The sequence below is a fragment of the Olea europaea genome, chromosome 18 (assembly GCF_002742605.1).
Source record: "Olea europaea var. sylvestris chromosome 18, O_europaea_v1, whole genome shotgun sequence".
NCBI classification, from domain to species: Eukaryota; Viridiplantae; Streptophyta; class Magnoliopsida; order Lamiales; family Oleaceae; genus Olea; species Olea europaea.
The window spans coordinates 20,364,683-20,387,028 of NC_036254.1; the positions used below are offsets into that span (position 1 = coordinate 20,364,683).

Here is a 22,346-nt window from a genome sequence, read left to right on the forward strand (position 1 = left end):
GAATAATGTTATTCGTAGGGATTGAATGTAATAGTCATATCCTATTTATTATTATTTAAAAATGTTAAAACAATAAAATGAATTCTGACAGAGTCCATAGCCTTGGTTTCTGTAAGTGAAGCACTGTTCTAAATTCATTAATACTATCCGATCGTCTCTTTGACCAAAATAGTACAATAAATCTAGTTTGAAAGAGATAAATACACAATAGTCTGTAATTTCAGTCAAAGTTTGAGGGCCAAAATGTTAATTCGCCTGAGATCTGGACATTTAAATATTATTTAATCCACACTCCTGGCTCTCAGTTCTCTCTCTAAATTTCTATCTGAAAGGCGATTGAAGAGAAGACAAATTTTGGAATCCGTTGAATGTAAGAATTTGATTACGATTCCGCTTTTACTTTTGTATATTCTTTTAATTCCGTATTTAATATTTTTTTTGTCAGTAATTTTGTATAGATTCTTCAACTTAATAAGGTAAATCTGTGTTCAGTGAATTTCTTGTGAGGGAAATGGCGAAAGTTTACGCATATGATGAAGTTTCGAAGCACAGAGCTATCAAGGATTGCTGGCTTGTAATCGATGGAAAGGTCAGATCATTTCTTTTTATTTCTGAATTCAGATTTATAATTTGTTTCCTTTATAGTTCGGATTTGACTTTTACTTTCGTTGATGATACTAGTTATTAAAAGATAATATTGACTAAAAACAATAATCAACCTATAACCCATTACAGGATCGGCCTTTTACCTTTAGATTTTGGAGATTCTATAAATCGTTGAAATTATTTTCACTAAATAAAAGAGTCAATGCAACATCTAGGCCGCCTAATAGTTAGCGTCGGCCTTGATCGATTAGATTATGGTTGACTGATATGACTGGACAGAATCCAAGCAAAAACTTTGAGAACCAATCCAAGATTGGAGTTCTGAAACGAGCGATGATCACATATGAGATCGAGCTCCTCTCTTAATGTGATTGAATTTTTAAGATGAAAATCAAGTCTCAATAGTTAGTCCTGTAAATACTGATTATGAGTCTTGAATTACGATAGGCATGTCATGTCATGTTTATATTTGGGGATTCTTTAGTGATTGAGTTTTCTATACGGTGATCTGGATTATTGGGGTTCTACTGTGATACTTTTAAATTATTTTATATTTTGTAATCTATGGCATTTGCTCATTATAAATTCTGATATTTGAAGGTCAGAAGAGGACACTTTGTTTCTCAATCTCTGAGTCATCAAAATTGATGCCTAGGTCATGACTTTTCTACAGATCACTGTAATTGAACTCAATGCTTAGTTATGCTACGAAATTTGAAATTAAAACGACTTTTTTTTATTGAAATATTTCTTAATCTTTTCATGCCAGATATAAAAACATTTTTTAAATAAGAAAGAAGATTGATGGAATAGTCGAAAGTCAATCTTTTGTAGTAAAATTACATATGCATCTCATTGCAGACTGTCTCTCCTTTTTATTTTACTGATTTTTCTCTCTTGGAAAGATTAAATCTTTTCTGCTTTATGAGACAATGAACAAACCAGCAAATAAGAACATAAGCACGAGGGATGCGCTCTCAATATTTATACATTTAAATAGTTGGAAGAAAAAAATACTTGTGTTTCTCGAATGTTAAGCATTTGGTTTAACGTGACTTCAAAGAGTTCCTTGTTACTGAGTTACAAGAAATAGAAATGCCGGATTGCATTACTGGAAGAGAAATAGTTCTGCAAAGCTTAGGTGAAAACTTCCCAAGAAAATTGATGGCTGTTTATCTGCCATCTGCATGAATTGAGTGATTGTTGTTTTTATTTGCAGGATGTTTGAACTAACTGATTTAACATGAAATATATGGGCTGTGCAGTTGGTAGTTGGCAATAGGTATTTAAATGTGTAGATAGGGATGGTTGCCTAACCAGCGGTATTTGACTGCATATAGAAGTGTTGGTACTTCTGTCACAAATATAAAATCAAACTTCAACAAAAAGTAAGAACACCAAGATTTTTTGCCCTAAGGCCTGGATGTTTCAACCAAAAGGCATACTCATCACGTTGAGCTTTCATAGAAATGTGGTTAACGCTCTAAATCCACTAGCACAATAAAAAGATTACAAGCACAAAGGCCAATACTCAAATTATTAACTAGAAAAGCCCTCAATTTCTCTCTCGATCTTTCTTCTCTCACAATTACACCAACCAACCAGAGGTTACTGCTCAACAAGAATTGATTAGAAACCCTCACAATACTCCATTTTACTACCTCACCAAGAAATCACCGGAAAACAAGGATTACAGACGAAAGAAGATGAACTATTACACAGAGAGAGAGAGAGAGAGAGAAATGCACAACTCAAGAAAACCCTAGAATGATCTGGCAAAGAAACAATTAAAAAAGGTATTTAAATTAAATAACCCATTAACATCAATGGCTACCAGTCAACCACATGTCATCATCTTTGCTTTCAGATTTATTTTAACCAAAGTTGCATGACCAAAAAACGAGAGTTTACACGGTGAAAGAAGCTTTCGGGTCAAGCTTCCTATTTATCAGTGTTCTAAAAAGCGTAAAGTGTGGTAAGATGTGATGGCCAAACTTAATGAACTTGGACGAGCTTAGGCGAGGCTTAGATGTAAAATAAGTGTTACTTATTTTTATTATTATTTTAAATACTTAATTATTTTAGAAACCGTTTAACTCTTGTTTGAGCCCCCATTTTTCTAAAAAATTATTTTTTCAAAATTCATTTTCAACCACACATTTTTCTATAAAATAATATTACATGCAAACCCAAATTATTCCTTAATTTTTAACCACACATCCACCATCAATCTACTATTCAACGTACATTTTTCCTCCCAAATGGGGCTCAAACAAGGGCTTAATAATTAAAATAATACATTACAAACGTCTAAAACTATAAAATACTATATTTACTTAATAATTCATACAATTAATCAATTATATTATTTATAAGTTTTGATAATGCAAAAGCTAAACTATTTTTCATGGTTTCAACTTTCAACTAGACAAGTTCTATCTAACAGATTTATGGGAATTTCATTCATATTTTCGAAGTTTTCAACAGAAGGATAAGTTATGTAGCATGGACACTTCAATTAGGATAACATGTCCATATTCAACACGTGTCGGATATGGACACTCCTCGGACAATCTACCATGATCATCCTTCTTTTTTTTTTTTTAAATATTATATATTTTGAACTCAAAATTATTAGTAAATAACAAATAGATATACATATTTAAAAGATTTGAAGAAAAGTATTAATAAAATGTATAAAATTAAATTTATACTATATAAATAAAGGATTTTATAGAATTTAACCAATGTATCAACGATTTGTCATGCTAGTATTTTTTGGAAAAATCGCATTTCAACACGTATCGTGTTAGACACACATGTCCGTGCATCATAGACGATAAGTCTTAGAATTACAGCTATATATATCTTATCAAAATCTTTGTTGGATAAAGTTATTTTTGAATTTCGTACAAATAAAGTCATTTAGAAACTTGAAATTGAAGTTAAGTAAAAACCTTCTAAAAAAGGGGAAAAAGAAAAAAAAAATTTATTAAACTCAAGTCAAAGAAAATGTTTTTAAAAAAAGAAAAAAAAAATTGATAAATCATGTCTAACCACGCATTAAGCGGTCAACTTTTAGACAAAGTGCTTTGCCCTCGTCTCATGCCTAGGCAGCCATATATATATGGCCCAAAAAGTATTATGCATATCAACACAACAAGACCAGTCAACTTTGGTTCATACTTGGTCTTTTTCTTTTTGGGGTGATTAACATTTTTTTTTAGATTGGATAAGCTTAAAAATAATTTTACTTTTAGGAATTTTTTCCTTCCAATTATGTCTGGATTAGTTATTTTTTCTTGACTCTTGACTTACTATCAAAATGAGTAATTTGCATATTTTCAATTTTGATCACTAAAAAGATTACTTATTTTCAAATACTTATTTACCTGGAAGACAACTTTATAAGCTTAGTTAAACATGCTCTTACAGTTGATTTTTCTCCTGATTTTGTTTTGGCAAATCCAAGAACATTGGTGATGAGTTGGATTTGGGTGTGAAAAACTATGCAAAATTTGGGAACTGGACTATATATCAAAACAGACACCATAAAGAGACTGCATTCTTTTATGTCTTTATCATCAGGTTTCATTGGGAGCTAGACTGTTTGAATTCTTCTTCTCAAATATATCCTTTGTGATCTAATGCTGCAAAATTGTTTCATCAGGTATATGATGTATCCCCATTCATGGACGATCATCCCGGAGGTGATGAAGTTTTGCTATCATCAAGTGGTAATGCTATGATAATCTCATTCTTCCTTTTCTGTTTCACTTTTGTCGAGGATAATGGGCGTGTAAAGAGTTGGGTTGGGATGCAAAAATTTTTTGTTGAATACTGAATGTAAACTTTCTTTCAAGTAGGTTAGTGAAAGTACACGTTTCGTTCGATTTGGTCATTCTGTCTATATCTAGTTTGACTAACGGAAAATCTGATGTGACGGTCAATTGGCTGCTTAGTTGCCAAATAATAGATTGCTAACCGACTGAGAACATTGATGGAGTTATTAAATTGTAACAAAGTTTTAAGTTTAGTACTAACTTGAAACAAAAGAAGTTCAGAAATTTCTTTTAAAAGTTTAGTGATTGCCTGTCTATTTAACTCCATAAAGATTTATATGTAACATCGCCTAATGAATTCCTCGTGATGCAGGAAAAGATGCAACTGCCGACTTCGAAGATATCGGTCACAGTGATTCCGCTAAAGAGATGATGGACAAATATTTGATTGGGACGATAGACATGTCGACAGTTCCCAGCAAACGCACTTTCATTCCTCCACCACAAGTCGCATCCAATGCAAACAAGGGTTCAGATTTCATGATCAAGATTTTGCAGTTCATTGTCCCTCTCCTGATCTTAGGGTTGGCATTTGCCATCCGGAGCTACACCAAGGAGAAATAATTGGAAAGGAAGTCGATGACTTAATTGTCGTTATTTTCTTTAATTTATGCTGTTGAATGAAAATAATATTCCTTTGCAGTCTGGTATGGAACTCTGTCTCCTGAATTTAAAAGAGCCATTGTTGTTGTCCATCTAATGTGTTGTGAAATCAAAAATGTTGCCTTATATGTGTTGTACTATTTTTGTAATGGTATCTATGCTTTCTTGTTTCCTTCGTGCCTTCGTAGATTTGTTCTTCATTTTCTTAAAAACCGTAAACTAAAAACGAACATATTCAGGGCCCCATTTTAGGGAAAAATAAATTTTAATTAGGAAATTTTTTTAGATTTACTTATACAATTATTTTTTTGAGAGAATGTGGTTAAAAATGAGTTTTGAGAAAAAAAAATTGAATTTTGATAGAACGAGGTATAAACAAGGTTAAATCCGTTTTATTGTCACATTGAAGTAAACTTTAAGATTTGACTAAGTTTTAAGTTATTTGTCAATTTATTGTCACGTCTTGTAATTTTGAAACATAAAATGATAAAATAATTTAAACGTGTGTGTTCGAACCTTATTCGTTGCTTGTCATAACTTCTATCTCTAAAGTTGTATAGATATATGGAGACTTTGATTTCTTATTATGACCATTATTTCTAGCTCCATTTCGATTTCAAAATTTCATTGTCTTCTTTAGTACATGAAAGGAAAAAAATAAAATAAAACCAACAGCAAAATTTTTAAAACCTATTTATTCTCTAATAATTTAAGTTTTGAGGGTGTTCTTAGACAAGGCTCATTGTGTACTTCACTTACCAGCTCCCACCCGTTTCCCTTGCCCTACTTTTTCATTTCCCCAGGGTTTTGGGAATTAATTGATTATATGAAAGAATCGCAATCTTTCCTAAGAACAACTTCTGCAGCTATATATAAAGATCAGGTTTTTCCTGATTTATAAATTATGTTAGTCTCGTCAGTTCTTTACACCTAATTTTGGCGTACTGATTATATTTCGATTCTTCCTCTTTTCTCAAGGATTTCATAATCGGCATCAGAACCATATTTGAAGGTAATTTAATAACAAATCATTGAATTTGAAATTCATCAAACTTTAATTCAATCAACTATTCAAATCCATCACTTATCAATCCAATTGCAATCAAAACTATTGTAAGGATTTACAAATTCAAACACTGAGCACACATTTCTTTAAGGAAAAAAAGTAAAAATAAAAAATATAATCCTCCTAACGTACAGATAGAGTACTAGTCAATTCATATATCAGTATCAACAATTTTAGTTCACCATCCACTGCATTCAACTCAAAAAATCACATCTCAAGTACAAAGATGTTTTATATAAGTTAGAATCCCCCACCGAGTAAAGTAGCCAGCAACCTGATTTTTTTTCTCATCGTCTAAATTCGTGTCCAAGAGACTTACTGGACACTTTTGACAAGTTAAAGCTGGGAAATCAAAGTGAATAAATTAGCGAAGTGAACATCCACACATCACAAAGGCGTCTCGATCTTGTCATGGAGGGTTACCACCAAGTTGTGCGCATCGTCCAGAAGCTTCCATACATCAAGATGCCCGGCCATTGCATTGCACTCCCTCAAAATATCATCCATGCTATTATACTTCTCGAGGATTTGTTTCCTCCTCTGCAGTACAGAGGCTGCAATTGCATAAAGCAAGAGATCATCTGTTGGTGGGGCTCGCTGCCTAATCCTGCTCCATGCGGCCTTCCCAATTCCAGCTCGAATTGCAGCCTGGTCGGCCCACATGATCTCCCAAAGACAGAGAGTTTGTTCAAAAGTCAGTTCCCGTCTAAAGAGCACCACCACCATTCTGTACACAAAAAAGCAATCCTCGGCCTGGAGTTTTTCCAAGTGTCTAAAAAGATGTGAATCCTTAAACTTGATAATTCTAGAAACAATGTTCAGTTGTCTTCTGATTCCTTCTTCATCAAGCCTGAAATTATGACGAGCCTTCTTCATGAAACCTACAAAACACCAGAAAGCTTCATGGTCCTCTGTCATAACAGTGATTATGGGGGAGAGCAGATCGCTCATTCCCTGACAATAGCCAATTTCGGGGTCATAAAGTGCATAGGCTTCAAGAATGGCAACTAAACGGGCAGCATGGAACATCCTACAGGGCTCAAGGTGATCATAATCCTTCAATCCAACAACCTCAGCAGAACAGCGTGCTCTGCCTTCTGACACTGCAGCCTGAACTGGAGAGTATGCTATCCATTCACCACTAGCACGGACAGCATCAAGGCGGATTATTCGCTGCCAGGTGGCAATATCTTCTGCACTACAGGATTCTGACTGGACCTCCATCTTTGAGGGAGAAGAATCCTCCATCAAGGGGATATCTCGATCATTCTCTTCCCCGTTTTCTGTGAAGTTGAAAGTTTGACTTGAGTCGGGGTCTTCTGATGAGTCTGAGTACGAAGACTCAGAGAATGTGATGTCATTTGGATACGTGACTTGTTTAGAATCAGCACATCCATCCGTAAGTGTGTTAGTGTGGTGACCAGAGTCCTCATCATAGGAAAACCTTTCCTCACTAGAAAAGGATTCTCTGGCGCTCACAACGTATTCAGAGCTGGGGGAATCAATACCTTCAATAAGATTTCCACTGTCACCATTGCTTGCTTCACTAGTTTCATTTAACTTAAAGAGATCATTATTATGTTTAAGAAGATGGAGACACTTTCTCCGTAGTTTCTCATATTCCTTTCTGCATCCATCAATTGAAGGACAAAAGGAAATGAATATAAAAATACACTTAAAACATGATATCAACTAATCTGCCACAGATGGAAAATAAAGATTCAAAAATTAATATGGAGGGAAAAACCAAGAGGTGATCACCTTTTCTGAGTTTTTATAACATCTCTTTCTTCTTTGGAACAGGATAGGTCATAGCTGCAGAAAGATAAATAGTCAGAATCGATGAAGAAAGAGATTTTGTCAACTAAATTTTCTTTAGATACACAACAGAAACAAAAACACAAGGTAACAGTGATTTAAAAAACTGCTGGAACAAGAAGTAGAGATGTTCTTTCCCCTTGTTTCTTCCATTCTTTCCTATTCTCTTCAATTTTTAATGCGTAAAAGATGTTAAGGACCAATAGATTACCTTAAACACACAAACTCTACAATAAGACGTCATGAGAGAAAGTCAAAGTTAAGAGATTTAAAAAATACATTAATACTGATTTTGAAATGATGCTCATTATTGAACCAAATTAACCCTTTATGTCCAAACCCAAAAAGGAAAATTAGCTAGTTAAGTACATTTCTAAAAAGATCAGGTTACATCATTAATCTCAGCAATGACCTGCCGTTGTCACTTCCAAAAAGAGAATCAACTTACACTCCAAGAAGAAATGGCCAAACCTCCGCCTTGATGCTTGGATCAACCCCCTGCAAATAGCAGTCATGAAAATCATATTCAAACAGACTGCCAAGTATATTTCTCATTTAAAAGCAAATAAAGCGCAATAATAGTTTTCATTTTTTTCCATTGAAATGGAGAAAACTTGAGCTAAATGAAAGGGCAACTCACTCCACTGCGAACTTTCTTCAGAAATTTCACTCCACCATCACGAAGTTTTCCATCTGATGTGAACAAATTTCTCCATTGACGAGGCGATAGTATGTGTTTTCTTTTTCTGCGCGACCATGGCGATTTAAGATGACCCCTGGAAATGGAAATAGTACTAATTTTTCATTTGATGAATGAGAAAGCAATAGCAACAAAAGAATGATGTTTCCAATCATAACATTTAGAAGATAAATATTTCACATTATAAGCTGATGTGTGTGGCTTTCGTTCTACAACCTACAAACAGACAATTAAAATGTCATAAAGACCTCAAACAATAACCTAGCGCAAAACAAGAAGCAGGTTGGAGCAGGATGTGCCAAAATCAATGATGTCCTAGTATCCATACAAAACTTTTCTATCACTAGCTTAATATATAAAGCAACGCAAACACTGGAATAAAAATGTTAAGATATATAAAGTCATGAATTATCAATGATTCAGAGAGAAGCAATGTCGGTAGTAAAAAATTTCCGCATGATTTTTCTCTGTATTCAAGTCATCCATGCATTCTAATTGTTCGTCCTCACATAAAATAAAACTTTCAACCAAACACCTTGTTCAAGGCAAGTGCGAGAAAAATGGCTAAAGCTCAAGTCTTTGGAAGAGGAAGTCAACTTATAATTTCCAGTCATTTTTCAAGTATTTTACAATGTTATTCCAATTACATAATTCCTTAAAGAATCTTAACTCTATTTATTATATCCAAGTAGAAATCTTCCATTTTAAAATTTTAATCCTCAAAATTAAATCGTCTAGCACATATATTACTCTTTATTTTCCAAATTGAACAGCGCGTTCATATCCTGGACCAACAGGAAAAAAACAAACTAATTGACATTGTCCTCTCATGTTATTAGACCAATTGCATGTTCTTGATATGAACATTTGAAATATTAGTGGAATAAAAAATTCAAAAATTCTACAATAACTTCATCAAATCACATATAAAGACAAAATGAATCCAACAAAGTCCTCAATTAATATTTGACTGGCAATATAATTTAGGACTAGTTTATTATTTAGCTTCTTAGTCAAATTGATTTAACTCCACAAAAAACAAAACTTAAAAATGAAGAAGCACTGATTGAAGCTAGAAACCGAAAAAAACCAAAAATTAAATACGAAAATGAGATTCTACTTCTTCCTCCACCCTTTTTTTTTTTTTTTTTAATCCAGATTCGGAACTCCATATTTATGAAGATGCATCTTAGCTGCACTAAGGTAATGGATTGGGAATACGGAGTAATTACCGAGATGTACAAGAACAGGATATGAACTAAAAAAGTCAAACAATATGCTAAAAGATAAAGAAACCCACCGATCGGTTGAAGAAGAAGAACACGAAGCTGGGGATGATGAAGCTACAACATATAGAACCGATCTCAAATAAATCCAGGACGAAGATGGTGAAGACGAAGACGTATTTGAAGATGATGATGAAGGCAAGGAAGATTTCGACGAAGTTTGTCCTCGTTTTAGAGCTTTCATCTACAAAACTTGTTATTTTTCAACTATTACTTAAGTAAATAATTCACTTCACTGTATATCCTAGGGGTTTCTTCATCAAGTACCGAATAAACCTGTGGCCAAGGCATCGCCGGCGGCCAAGGCAACACCGGTGAGAGTTAATCCGACAACCACATCTGGAGCGGCGGCGCCACCAACGGAGAGCAAAGTGACGAAATTACCCTTTCCACCATTAATTCACCAACTGCTTTATTGACTTGTATTCTCCACTTAGCTTTGTCATTCATTCGTCAATTTTCTTTGTCACTCTCTCTTTCTTTTTCGGTGCACGAAACTGAGAAGTGTGTGCGTGGATTTGGCTGTTTCTCTCTCTAGACTGTTACTGGGGGAAAGATATATGAATTGACTGAAAGACGAGAGACTTCGATGTACCGATACTTTTGAGTCTGACTACGACAGTTTGACATGATTTTTATTTATTTTTCATAAAATGTACAAGCTACATCATAATTTTAAATTATTTTTTATTTACTTAAATAACTTTAAGTAAACATGGTTTAATATATTTATCATGTAAAAAAATTTATTATTACACTACAATTATCAATGAAAGAGTGAATTACCCAAATGATCACTGAACTTTGTAAAAGATTTTCACGTAGTCGCTGAACTTTAAAAATCATCCAATTTATCATTGAACTTTACAAAAGGTTTCCACGAAACCACTGAGTTTAAAAATCATCCAATTTATAACTGAATTTTGCAAAAGATTTCCACGAAATCACTAATTAGTAATTCCGTGGAAACTTTTTGCAAAGTTCAATGATGAATGATGTGATTTTTAAAATTCAATGACTCCATAAAAATCTTTTGCAATGTTTAGTGATGAATTTGGTGATTTTTAAAGTTCAATAACCCGTGAAAATTTTTTCTAAAGTTCAATGACCATTTGAGTAATTCACTCTCAATGAAAAATCTTTTGAAAAAGAGACATTCTTGCAGAAATCTGCATATTTCTCTTTAAACATCAATCGTTAAAGAAAGATCATATTTCTCTTCAAACATCAATGGGTTTTAAATTAAATCTACAATATAGGCTTGGTTTTAATTTTGCAATTATCATCAACAAATGAACACAAGTCTGAAAAACCAATCTTGAAATTATCATACCATATGAATTGCAGAGGAGGTACACCAATTCATATATCCTATTCACTAAAATAGTAGAATGATTTTTGAGGAAAAACAAAGGATTCCATTTAAATGTTAAAAAAAAAACGGAGTCAAAATCAGGTTGTTATAATTCTTTGATTTAGTGGCTAATGGTTGTGTTCTTCAAGAGCTGCGCCCGCAACTCGGCAGCATCGATTTCCTTGACTTCATTCTTCGGCTGGTAACATCCGGTCACCAGGTCGAGTACCATGATGTCTTTGTTGATTCATCAATTCCCTTCTTTAGCATCAGATTAGGAACCACCACCCTCCTCCTCCTCTCACATTGCTGGACGCAGTACCCTGTGAAGTCGTCGAAAATCCTCTCTTGTACAAAGTAGCTGACAGATGAAATAAATTAGAGAAATTGTGAATTGAAATCTGCTGCAAAAATTGTGAATTAAATTAGAAATTGAAAGCTGTTGACACATAAAAATTCAGCCCAAATCGAACGGCTCAAAGAATGAAGCCCAATTGGAGGATCCCCAAATCAGATAGCCCAAAGAACGAAGCCCAATCAGACAATTCAGGATGAAGGCCCATGAACGCTGTAACACCATCGCCCAAGCTTGCAAGTCGCCCAGGATCTGAGCGAATGGAGTGTCATGCAGTCGCCCAGAGCTGCTACTCTATTCTCGACCAAGCCTTCGAGTCGCCCAAGGTCTTAGCAAACATAAAGTGTTATGGTTATCAAAAAGCGCAGTTATTAAGCAGCCCTATCACGTTCCACAATTCAAGGAATTCAATTGAAGACGATTGAACGATAAAGAGTAATGGCAGCAGTTAGAAAAGACAGTTCCATGACAAGTTGGTCATTACGAGGAAAGTGGGCAGTTATAGAACGATCAAGCAGTTTTTAAGCGGTTGATCACAAAGAGATCATCCAAGGAGTATAAAAGGAGAAAAGACATAGAGCAAAAGACCCCGAATCAAAAACTCTCGAACAGAGAACATGTAACTTTAAATTTCTTAGTTTAGATTTAAACACTTATTTCAGTAACTCGTGTGCTTGCGCCTCTTGGAAGCATTCTGTTTTTACTTTCCGATTGTAAAGTCATCGTCAATAAAAAACATCCCTTTTTGAGATTTTGTTTCAAGAGGTTTGTCCCTTACACAATCGTCTGATCCCTTTTTAATTGTTAGCGACGAATCCGCGCGAAACGGAAGCCATTTTTGGGTTATCAAATTATGTGAAAGGATTGAAATCTGCTGCAGAAAGCAGCACTGATGAATTAGGAAAGTGTGTGTTATAATTGCGAATTTCTCTGTGTTTTGAAGATGAGACACACCACAATGATTTATTTTGAGTTTTTATCAGAATAAGAGTATAATGGTAAATTATTGTTGTATGTTTATTAAAAATATATTTTAATTATGGTGCAGTAAGTAAACTTTGTTTTAATAATATAATTACTCTTATAAAAAATGCTTTTGGAGGAAGTTATACTAATTTTTATTTAAAAAATAATTTTTAAAAAAGTTTCTTATTCCAAGAGTACTTTTAATTGAAGTCACGTTGGATTATCTATCTCTAAAAACTTTTCTTAGCTCATGTTTGATCCCCATTTTTTTAAGAAATCATTTTTTCAATTCTCATTTTCAACCACACATTTTTTCATAACATAATAGTCCACGTATTTCGAAAAAAATTTATTACTTTTTAACTACACATTCTTCAAAAATCACTATTCTATACATTTTTCCTCAAAAATGGAGATCAAACAGTGGCTAAAAGAAAAACATTCATAAAATTAGTCAAATAAAATCAAAAGTAATTTTAGGATCTCAAAAACTCTCTGACTTTTCGAAAGCCATGTGGCCCTAAATACTTTGCCTCTTTGGCTTTGAGGAAATTTGCGCTCGTGGAAGAAAGGATTTTGAATGTTAGTTGGGATAGTAACTATGTGTTTCAATTGAGTCAATGGTATAGTTACAAAATTTATCAATCTTATTGAATTTTAGATGGATGGAAATTACTCATTAATAATTAGTACTCAACAACCACATAGGTGTTTCAGATCATATTGAGAATATGTCTTACTTCAGATTTATTGGTACTAGTCCAAGTTAAGAAATAAAATTTAGATTCATAATGTTCAAAGTGAATTGAACACGTGCTGATTTATAGATATTGTAGTAGTTATTGAAAATAAGAATGGGTAAAAGGTGAAAGTAGTGCAAGTGGCTCGTGCCCGAGGTCAAGCAACAAAACACTGATGCAACATGCTTGTCAGCTTACACAATTTGGCTAATGAGTCAAGTGAGCTAGCTCGCAAGTGGCTCATGATATGGCTCGCGAACGAGTCGATAGGATTACCTAGCTAAACAGCTTGGATGACTATTTTTTCATCCATGCATACCACATTAGTTGACGGCAAAACTTTTTCGCATGTATTGTATATATCATATTTTTAATTTGATTGTGCAAGTCGACCTTAAGATTATTGTTCCATAGCTCACAAAAATTAGGCATGCTATTTCCTTTATTTTAGTTTCTCCATTTCGCAAACAAGTATTTGCAAGCATGTGTACAAATTCGAAATTAACCAATATGATGTTTATAATGGATATAGGTAACACATGAAACTCTATTTATCTCATGCTACAATCATATCTCACTGCTCCTGTTGTTTAAACTTATTTTATTAAAGGAGCCACTATTTGCATCCACGATTGTTATATATCCATCCCACTCCATATCTATCCTTATTAAAATATTAAAATTTTAAAAAAATATTATTTTCATATACATCACGTTCCAATTTTGTCGTTATTAAATTCATTCATTTAAAAATTGTAGATCTATGCAAATTTTATATATTCATCTCACTCTAAATACATTTCTAATACAATATCAAAAATTTTAAAAATTACTACATTCAACTCCATTATATATAACATCAACATTCTCACAATTCAATAATCAATTCTATAGATCAAATATTATAAGAAAGGATTTTATGAACCATAAGCCCCTATTTTCATCGTTACCTTCAATGTGACATAGACTCTATACATAAAATTATACAATTCATTTTATGGAAAATTAGCAGGTTTTTTTTTTTAATTAAAAAATTTTAAACCGTGCATAATAAAATAAATTAAAATAAAAATCAATAAAATGTAAAGAGCAGAAGGAATTAGTCAATAATATTTTAGAAATTTGAAACGATTAGAGAGAATTTTGTGTGAAAATAAATGAAAGGATCTGAGATTTAGAAATGGTAATTTTATTGGAGGTAACCCAATTAGAGATATAGAAATTGTAATATTATTGTCTAATTTTGGGAATAAGTTGATAGGATCCCCTTTTTTACGTCCCCATGTGACTCCTCCAATTGACTTTTATTTTAATTTATTTTATTATGTATAGTTTAAAACCTGTTAATTACTGAGATCAAAAATAAATATGCTAATTTTTCGTAAAATGTGAAAATGATATTTTATTATTATTAGAGCTTTAGTTAAACACAAATTCTAAAAAATATAAAAAGGATCAATAGAATTTAATGAAAATAATTATCATTTTAATTATAGAGATTGTTCATTTTCTATGACATTATTGCTACCATGGAGATGAAGTTTTGAGAAACATTTGGAGGACTTGCTCATGTCCCTCTAGCTGCAATAAAACCTTCTATTAATTTACAGGGTCGTAAAAATTATTAATATTTTTGTTTATTTTTGCATTTCACATTTAATATCCCCATTACATACTTCAATACAGAAAGTACCTTGTGCAATTTGTATTCACAATATGCTACAAAAATGGTAGTAATAGTGATACACCACGATCGCTTTTTACCATTTTATCATTCTTTGATGACGATGTATGTAATTAATTAAGTATGACGATTACAAAAAGTTCATCATCTACCCATTTTTATTTTAGTAATTGTAGCAGGCAAAAATGAAATCTCGGTAAAGTTAGCTAAATATTTTTCCTACCACGTTCTTAGCGTTTTTAAATAGAGAAAAGATAAATAACTTTGACCTTCTCGAATGGATGCGAACAAATGAAAAATGTTTCCGATATTATCTTTGATGCCAAGTGATCTAATAATGCTTTTATTGTCAACTGTAGCATCAACGTTGCATTTAGTACAAGTGATAGAGTTATATCAGCTGAAAGAAGTGGGTAGAGAGGATATATTTGAGGCTCCAATATGATTGAAGGCTATCAAGATGCAAATTTACAATGCAAGATAACAAGATTTACGCAATTGATGAAGATTTTCACGAATTATAACCTTCACGAATTTCTTGGTAAATTAAATTTTAGATTTGTTATTGTATATTGATATTTCAATTAAAAAAAAAAAAAAAAAAACCTATCACGAAATACTCATTTGTATACAATTTCAAATCCGTCTATGTAATGGAGTCGATCCAAACATATAGATAAAGAATGAGGATATTTACAACTTTATAATTCTTTCAACAAAATATAAATTTTGCGTTTTATTATTTCCTTCCAAATATACGTATTCATTATACTTCGAAGGAACGAAAGTTCAATTTTTTATTAAAAAAAAGTATTGACCAGACTCTGCTCACCCTACCAAGGGACGAGCTTGTGGTCGAGCTCCGTTTCGACAAAGCAAGTTAGCCTGCGCTCGACTCGACTCGTCTCGCCTTGCCTTGCTTGACATGCGGACGCGAGTTGGCCCATACGATGGGTTGAGACCGTTAATGGGCACTCGTCTCGGCCCATTCAACAAGCTTAGGAATGAATTGTATGATTATAATAAAAGGCTAGAGATCAATATGTTATTGAGATGAAATGTTGGGTAAACAAAACCAATAGTGGATTCTCCCTTAATTATGTTTACAATGCTATATTTTTCAAGAAAATTAAGACTTACATTTGTAATTAACGAAACTAATTGTAAGGAGTAGGCTATGCTCAAGGCTAGCCCTAAGATTTATGAGGCCTTAGGCAAAACATTGTTATAAGGCCTTATATATAATTTATTTAATAAGCATAGAAGTGTCTTTAATACAGTCTCGGTCCATTGAAATTCAATTTTTCCGTAACTTTAAAAAAAAAATGAAATGAACACTTTTAGAATAAATATATATATTTTTTACTTTCATAAAAATTAATTTATAAATTTCAAAGAAATTTTATAAGGTTAGCAAAAAATTATATGAGAGATTTTTTTTAAAAAAAAAATTATGCATTGATTTTTTCCCCCCTTTTTTTTTTGGGTAGAGAGAAAAACACAACAAAATATCACATTAGGCAATAGTTTAATTATAGATCCATTTTATTTCTTAAACAAGAATGTAAGTTAAATATCCAAGTAATTCAGGAAATTTGTTGTTGCTTTTTAAATGGCTAGAGACCCAACTAAGAAAAGGAAAATATTTTGTTGAATTTTGGAGTTTTAATTTTGAGGAAATTACACCTAGCCCTACTTTTTACGTTTATATTCCATTAATTGGTTTTTAAATTTAATCTTTTATAAATCGGGTTATTATAAATTATTTAACATCAAATATTAAATATAATATTAATAATCAATTACTAATTAATTACCGTCTCTTACGTTAATATAGGAGAGAGAAAACCTTTCAAAATTCATTATTCTTTCTTCCATATCCAGCAAGAAAGAAGTCAGACTCCATTTTTCAATTCACAGTTCCACAATCACCTAGTTATCAGATTTTTGAAGCATATGTGACACCGGACATGATGGCGATTATCCAACGGGCTTATTGCAATAAATGATTCATAGAAAAAGTAAGCGAAAAAATAACGCCCAAAACACATAGAAACTTCTCTAAAATTCACTCAATATTATTAAAACTCCAAAATTGCAAAAACTAACCCACAAGCCAAGTTAAATAGCTAAAAAATACGAAATTATGGAAATTTTACCAAAAATAGCAAAATCCCGAAAATCAAACCAAATTAAAATACGGAATAAAATAAGTAACTTGCCAAAAATTGGGCTCAAATCGGATTCGTAATCAACTAGAAACAGGCAAACGAAATATTACCATAAATGGAAAAAATAACTAAAAATTGAAATTCGAAGGGGAAAACAGCGCATTTTGCCCTCGAAATTGATGCCCACCAACATAGTTGAGTGACCACGATATGTGCGCCGAAAAGAGCTTTTCGAATTGGAATCATAATTGTGATTCTGATAACTGTAACCAAAGTTATAACCAAATTATCAAAAACGTGTCAAAATTGTCCGAAGTAAGAAAAGCATTGCAATCACTTTCCATATTTGTGTCGATCCGCCATCTCATGGTATCTCAACGTCATCATCAGGGACGGATTTAGGGGGGGACTAGCTGGGCTGTAGCCCCCCCCCCCCACCAAACCCGTATTGATGCTATTTTCCCTAAATCGTTCTTTCAAATACCCCATTTTGTAGTTCAAGATTTTATTGAACACTAACTCATTACAAACCCAAATCGAAAATGGTGTTAAAAAGAAGTGTAGACCATAATTCTCATTCAAAGGATGAATAGGAGACTGGAAAAACTATGATAAAAAAATTCAAAGCACAGAAAGACCTTCGTTCAAAAAAATCAATTTCGATGGAAAATCTAGTTTGAAGAAGGGGCATCAATTCATAGTTTTTTCCTCTAATATAATGTTTATGTTATTTTTGAGTCCATGAGCAAATTGTATTTGAATTTTATTGAATAATACTATTAGCAATCGCTCACTGCGACAATCGTATTACGTGACATGCACATGACAAATAGTTATTTAATATATTAATGTCGTAGTTTTTCATTGACTTATACATTAAATAACTATCTACATATATATATCACGTAGGACGATTGCGAATAGCATTACTCCTCTTTACAAATCAAATAACATCAAAGTCTTTTATATCTAGAAGGTATAAATCAGATTAGTTGTTATAGAAAGCCACATATTATCCGCTCTAGATAGAAATAAATGTGGCTCCTCTATATAGATCAAAAAGCAAATCATTGAGCTATCTATTTCTCAATATCTGAGTTTCTTGGTAAAAGATGCTAAATAATGTTTTAACTAATGTTTTCAAATTGACTTAATTGTATTATTAGTCAACATGAGTGTATTTTCAAATTTAAAGTTTTGTTATCTAGGATAAAGCATGGCTAATGCTTCACTGCTTGATTTCCGACAATGCTTGGATTTTAAAAGAAACAGAAATTGATATACATGTTGGACTTATCTCTGGATAAATGAAGCTGCTCAAAAAGATTTATAAAATCATGCAATAGGTTTTGTTTTCAATGGTAGCTGTTTAAAAATAAATTAATTTTTGTGAATTGGACACTCTAATTTATACTTACCAATATGGCGTAACAATTAGAGTTGTATATCAACATTGCTCTACGACTTCGAGTTTGAGATGATTTCTTCAATAAGTCGTGGACAATATTCATTGGATATGCAAGGATAAATAAATAAATAAATAAATATATATAGACACACACACACACTATTTGCTGAATTTAAGTTGATTCTGAAACATTAATTATTGAATATTGTACACTTTATTTATCATAGCTAAAATGAGCCTTACAGGGTACTCAAATGATAAATTACGACGTCAAATTTTATTTATTTTTTAAATAGCCCTCTCTTAGTTTTCTATACTATTAATCACATGTCACATTATTCATATTTAAAGTTGTGAAATTTGTGATAGAATCTCCATGCCTAAAATTTGTACGACCTGCAAGCATGAATTTAGTGGTGCATATTTTTTTTGTAGAAAAATGATTATTATTATTTTGCTAGTCACATGTCAACAAGTGTCTACTTGCTCTTTTATTTTGTTCTATACACCATGAGATTTTTATTAAACGAGTGTTAAAATAAAATCCATGCCACTTAGCGCTCATCAATCTAATACTGTTCAATGAACCCAAGGTATGTATGAAATATTATGTTTTATTTTACTGTCAAGCATTATTTAAGTCAAATTTAGGGTTGAATTCATGAAGTGATTATAATTGAATATCTAGAATGAAATATGTTATGCATGTTATTATTTTGTTTTAATATACATGAAGGTACGCTGATTAGCATTTAGATTAAAACCAAAAGAGCATAACGTATTGTTTGATATCACTAATGAAGATGAAACATAATTGGACAACTATGTGAAAGATTTGGCTAGAACTTATAAACCGCTAGAAAGACCACAGCTTGTAGAGCAGCATTGAACCATAGCTCCATCGTTCAGTCCTATAAGAATTACGTAACACTTGAATTGTTCATTTGCCAAGCATGTGCAAGACATCTATGAGAGATGTATGACAGACTAGAGATAACGCATATCGAGGTTCTGAATAAACTCATACACTCACTTTCACATCAATTGGGAGACATAGGAGTTGTGATCGGGGATGAGATTATAGGCGATAACCCTCCAGAGCACCCAAACACAATTGAATTCGACATATATTATTAGACCTTTTTAGATAGGTGGAGTGAGAGTCTAGAACCACAATCTGAGCACGAGTATAAGTTCACAGACAAAATGGGAGATGGGGTCAAGCCCAATCTCGAGTATGAGTTGGACCTAAAGGAAGATCCCCAATGGAAGCATGAGGATGACTTTAGGTTGAAGTTATAGGATAATCACGAGCCACAAGCTTGCCAGAGGTCGAAATAGAAATAGAGTTTGGACCCAAGGCACAAGAATCTCTGAGGACAAGGCCCTACCAAAGAAGATTTGCAGGATTCATATGAATTAGAAATTTAGATTCCATTTCTTTTGTACTGTGATATCTTTTCCTTTATATTATTGAAAATTAAAATTTGTCGAATCATTGTATATCCTTATTTCAATGAGTAATGTTAATAAAATAATTAATTTCCTTTGAACATATTAAGCTACTTTGTTGTCCAATATTTTTAAGATAGTTTTTTTTTTTTTTTTGTTGATTTAAAGGAAATAGCAAGACAACAAGACCAAGCAGTTATGTTTAGGGATTTGATGAGGGCTCAATCAATTTCTGATCTTTTAGAAATGGATCGGATGACTGGAAAAGGAAATGAATCATATGGCGAACAAAAATGGAATGGGTTGAAAATACATAAAGGATTTGGACAATTTAAAAATGTCAATACATGATTGAGATCAGGATTAAGCAAACCAAATAAAGTTACTACATTATGCCCTAAATGTAACAAAGCCCATGTAGAAGAGTGTTTGTTTGGAAAAATGTGTGTTATCGATTTGGCCAAGAAGGCCATTTTACCCCTAACTGGAAGGCATACCCACCCAATCAAGATTTTGAACAAGGAAAGAAAGTTAAAGCTAAATCTTTGCTTTAACCCGAGGAGAAGCAAATGAGGATTCGAACGTAATGACAGGTACTCCATCAATATCTGAATTGCCTGCTTATATTTTTGTAGATTCAGGAGCTACTCATTTATTTATCTCTACCACATTTATTGCTAAATCATGTACTACATGTGAAAATTTTGATAGTATTCAAGAAAATTTCATTCTGCCAGGTAGAATTTTGAACACCAATCAAATCGCTAGGGCGATAAAGTTAGAAATGAATAGAAAAGAATTAAAATCTAATTTATACCTACTAGGCATGAAAAACTGCGATGTTATTCTAGGAATAGACTGGTTGGGAAGCAACCATTCGATGTTTTGAAAAAGAAGTAATATTTTAAAAGTCTGTGGAGAAAGAGTTTCGATTTTATATTGTATGAGTTAAGTCCTTATCTCATCTCGTGTTATCCATGAAGGTAGAAAAGATGTTAAAAAAGAGATCTTGCTAGGGATTTCTAGTGAGCATATCTGAAACTTAGGGATCGAAGCTCACTATTAGTAATGCACCGATTGTAAGAGATTTCCTTGATGCATTTCCTGATGATATACTTGGCGTACCACCTGATAGACAAATAGAATTTACAATTGACATCATGCCTAGAGAGATACTAGTTTCCAAAACTCTATATAGGATGGCGCTGAAAGAACTACAAAAATTAAAGATATGGTTGCAGAAATTATTGGATAAAGGTTACATTAGACCAAGTACATTGGGGCACTGATTTTGTTTGTAAAGAAAAAATGGTTTAATGAGGATGTACATTAACTATAGAAAACTAAATTCGTTGACTATCAAAAACAAATATCCCCTTCCTCGGATTAAAAACCTTTTTAGTCAATTGAAAGATGCAATAGTATTTTCCAAGATTAATTTGAGGTCAAGTTATCGTCAGTTGAAAGTGAAGGTAGATAACATTTCAAAAAGGGCATTTAGAACTCGTTATGGTCATTATGAGTTCATTGTAATGCCTTTTGGATTAACAAATGTTTCTGTATTATTTATGGATTTGATGAATAGAGTATTCCATTAGTATTTAGATCAATTTGTCATTATCTTCATCGATGACAACTTGGTGTATTCAAATAATACGAATCAACATGAAACAACTTAAGATAGTGTTGGAGACACTACGAAAGGAGAAATTGTATGCCAAATTCAAGAAATGTGAATTTTGGCTTGATCTTATAATTTTCCTTGGTCATGTGGTTACGACACAAGAGATTGAAATAGACCCTACTAAAGTTGAAGCAGTAACCAACGGATCTAGACCCATTAATGTAGGTGAAATTTGTAATTTCCTAGGACTAATCGGTTATTATTGGAGATTCATTGAGAGATTTTTCAAAATAGTTGGGTCGATAACCTAACTAACTACAAAAGGAGTAGAATTTCAATGGATTGAGAAGTGTGAGGAGAGCTTCAAAGAACTAAAACAAAAATTGGTTATAGCTCCAATTTTAGTTATACAAAAAGGTTCATATGGATTCGTCATATACAGTGGAAAGGTGATCGCATATGCTTCAAGACAACTAAAACAACATGAGTAAAACTATCCTACGCATGACCTAGAGTTGGTGACTGCACTACATATTCTAAAGATATGGCATCACTATCTTTACGGGGAAAAGTAGGATATTTAAACGGATCATAAGAGCTTGAAATACTTCTTCACTCAAAAGGATTTGAATATCAAACAGAGGTGGTTGGAGTTGGTTAAGGATTATAAT

At 32.6% G+C, this 22,346-nt stretch overlaps 2 protein-coding genes across 3 annotated transcripts; one reads left to right on the forward strand and one right to left on the reverse strand.

Annotated features, from left to right (window-relative positions):
* The first annotated feature begins 220 nt into the window (after window positions 1-220).
* LOC111367722 (cytochrome b5) lies at window positions 221-5,200 on the forward strand. 2 transcript variants are annotated; one of them, XM_022988747.1, is made up of 4 exons: window positions 221-370; window positions 493-589; window positions 4,277-4,343; window positions 4,762-5,200. In XM_022988747.1, the coding sequence occupies exons 2-4, from the start codon at window positions 512-514 to the stop codon at window positions 5,010-5,012; spliced, it is 396 nt and encodes a 131-aa protein (XP_022844515.1). In that variant the 5' UTR covers window positions 221-370; window positions 493-511; the 3' UTR covers window positions 5,013-5,200. The 2 variants fall into 2 exon arrangements, with proteins under 2 accessions (XP_022844515.1, XP_022844516.1); XM_022988748.1 differs by having other exon boundaries at window positions 290-370; window positions 446-589.
* A 919-nt stretch (window positions 5,201-6,119) lies between these two features.
* LOC111367723 (small G protein signaling modulator 2-like) lies at window positions 6,120-10,478 on the reverse strand. The gene is made up of 6 exons (XM_022988749.1): window positions 10,189-10,478; window positions 9,936-10,105; window positions 8,576-8,711; window positions 8,384-8,433; window positions 7,879-7,932; window positions 6,120-7,744 (listed from the first exon to the last, which is right to left on the reverse strand). The coding sequence occupies exons 1-6, from the start codon at window positions 10,210-10,212 to the stop codon at window positions 6,505-6,507; spliced, it is 1,674 nt and encodes a 557-aa protein (XP_022844517.1). The 5' UTR covers window positions 10,213-10,478; the 3' UTR covers window positions 6,120-6,504.
* Between the last annotated feature and the right edge of the window lie 11,868 nt (window positions 10,479-22,346).

Bases quoted from the DNA above. Each gene is read 5' to 3' on its own strand.
- LOC111367722 (XM_022988747.1), top strand. From the start codon at position 512: ATGGCGAAAGTTTACGCATATGATGAAGTTTCGAAGCACAGAGCTATC. The intron at 590-4,276 runs GTCAGATCATTT...TTGTTTCATCAG, and splicing joins GGCTTGTAATCGATGGAAAG to GTATATGATGTATCCCCATT. The intron at 4,344-4,761 runs GTAATGCTATGA...CTCGTGATGCAG, and splicing joins AGTTTTGCTATCATCAAGTG to GAAAAGATGCAACTGCCGAC.
- LOC111367723 (XM_022988749.1), bottom strand. From the start codon at position 10,212: ATGCCTTGGCCACAGGTTTATTCG. The intron at 10,106-10,188 runs GTACTTGATGAA...CAAGTTTTGTAG, and splicing joins CTTGGCCACAGGTTTATTCG to ATGAAAGCTCTAAAACGAGG. The intron at 8,712-9,935 runs GTGGGTTTCTTT...TTCCATTTCCAG, and splicing joins TCTTCTTCTTCAACCGATCG to GGGTCATCTTAAATCGCCAT.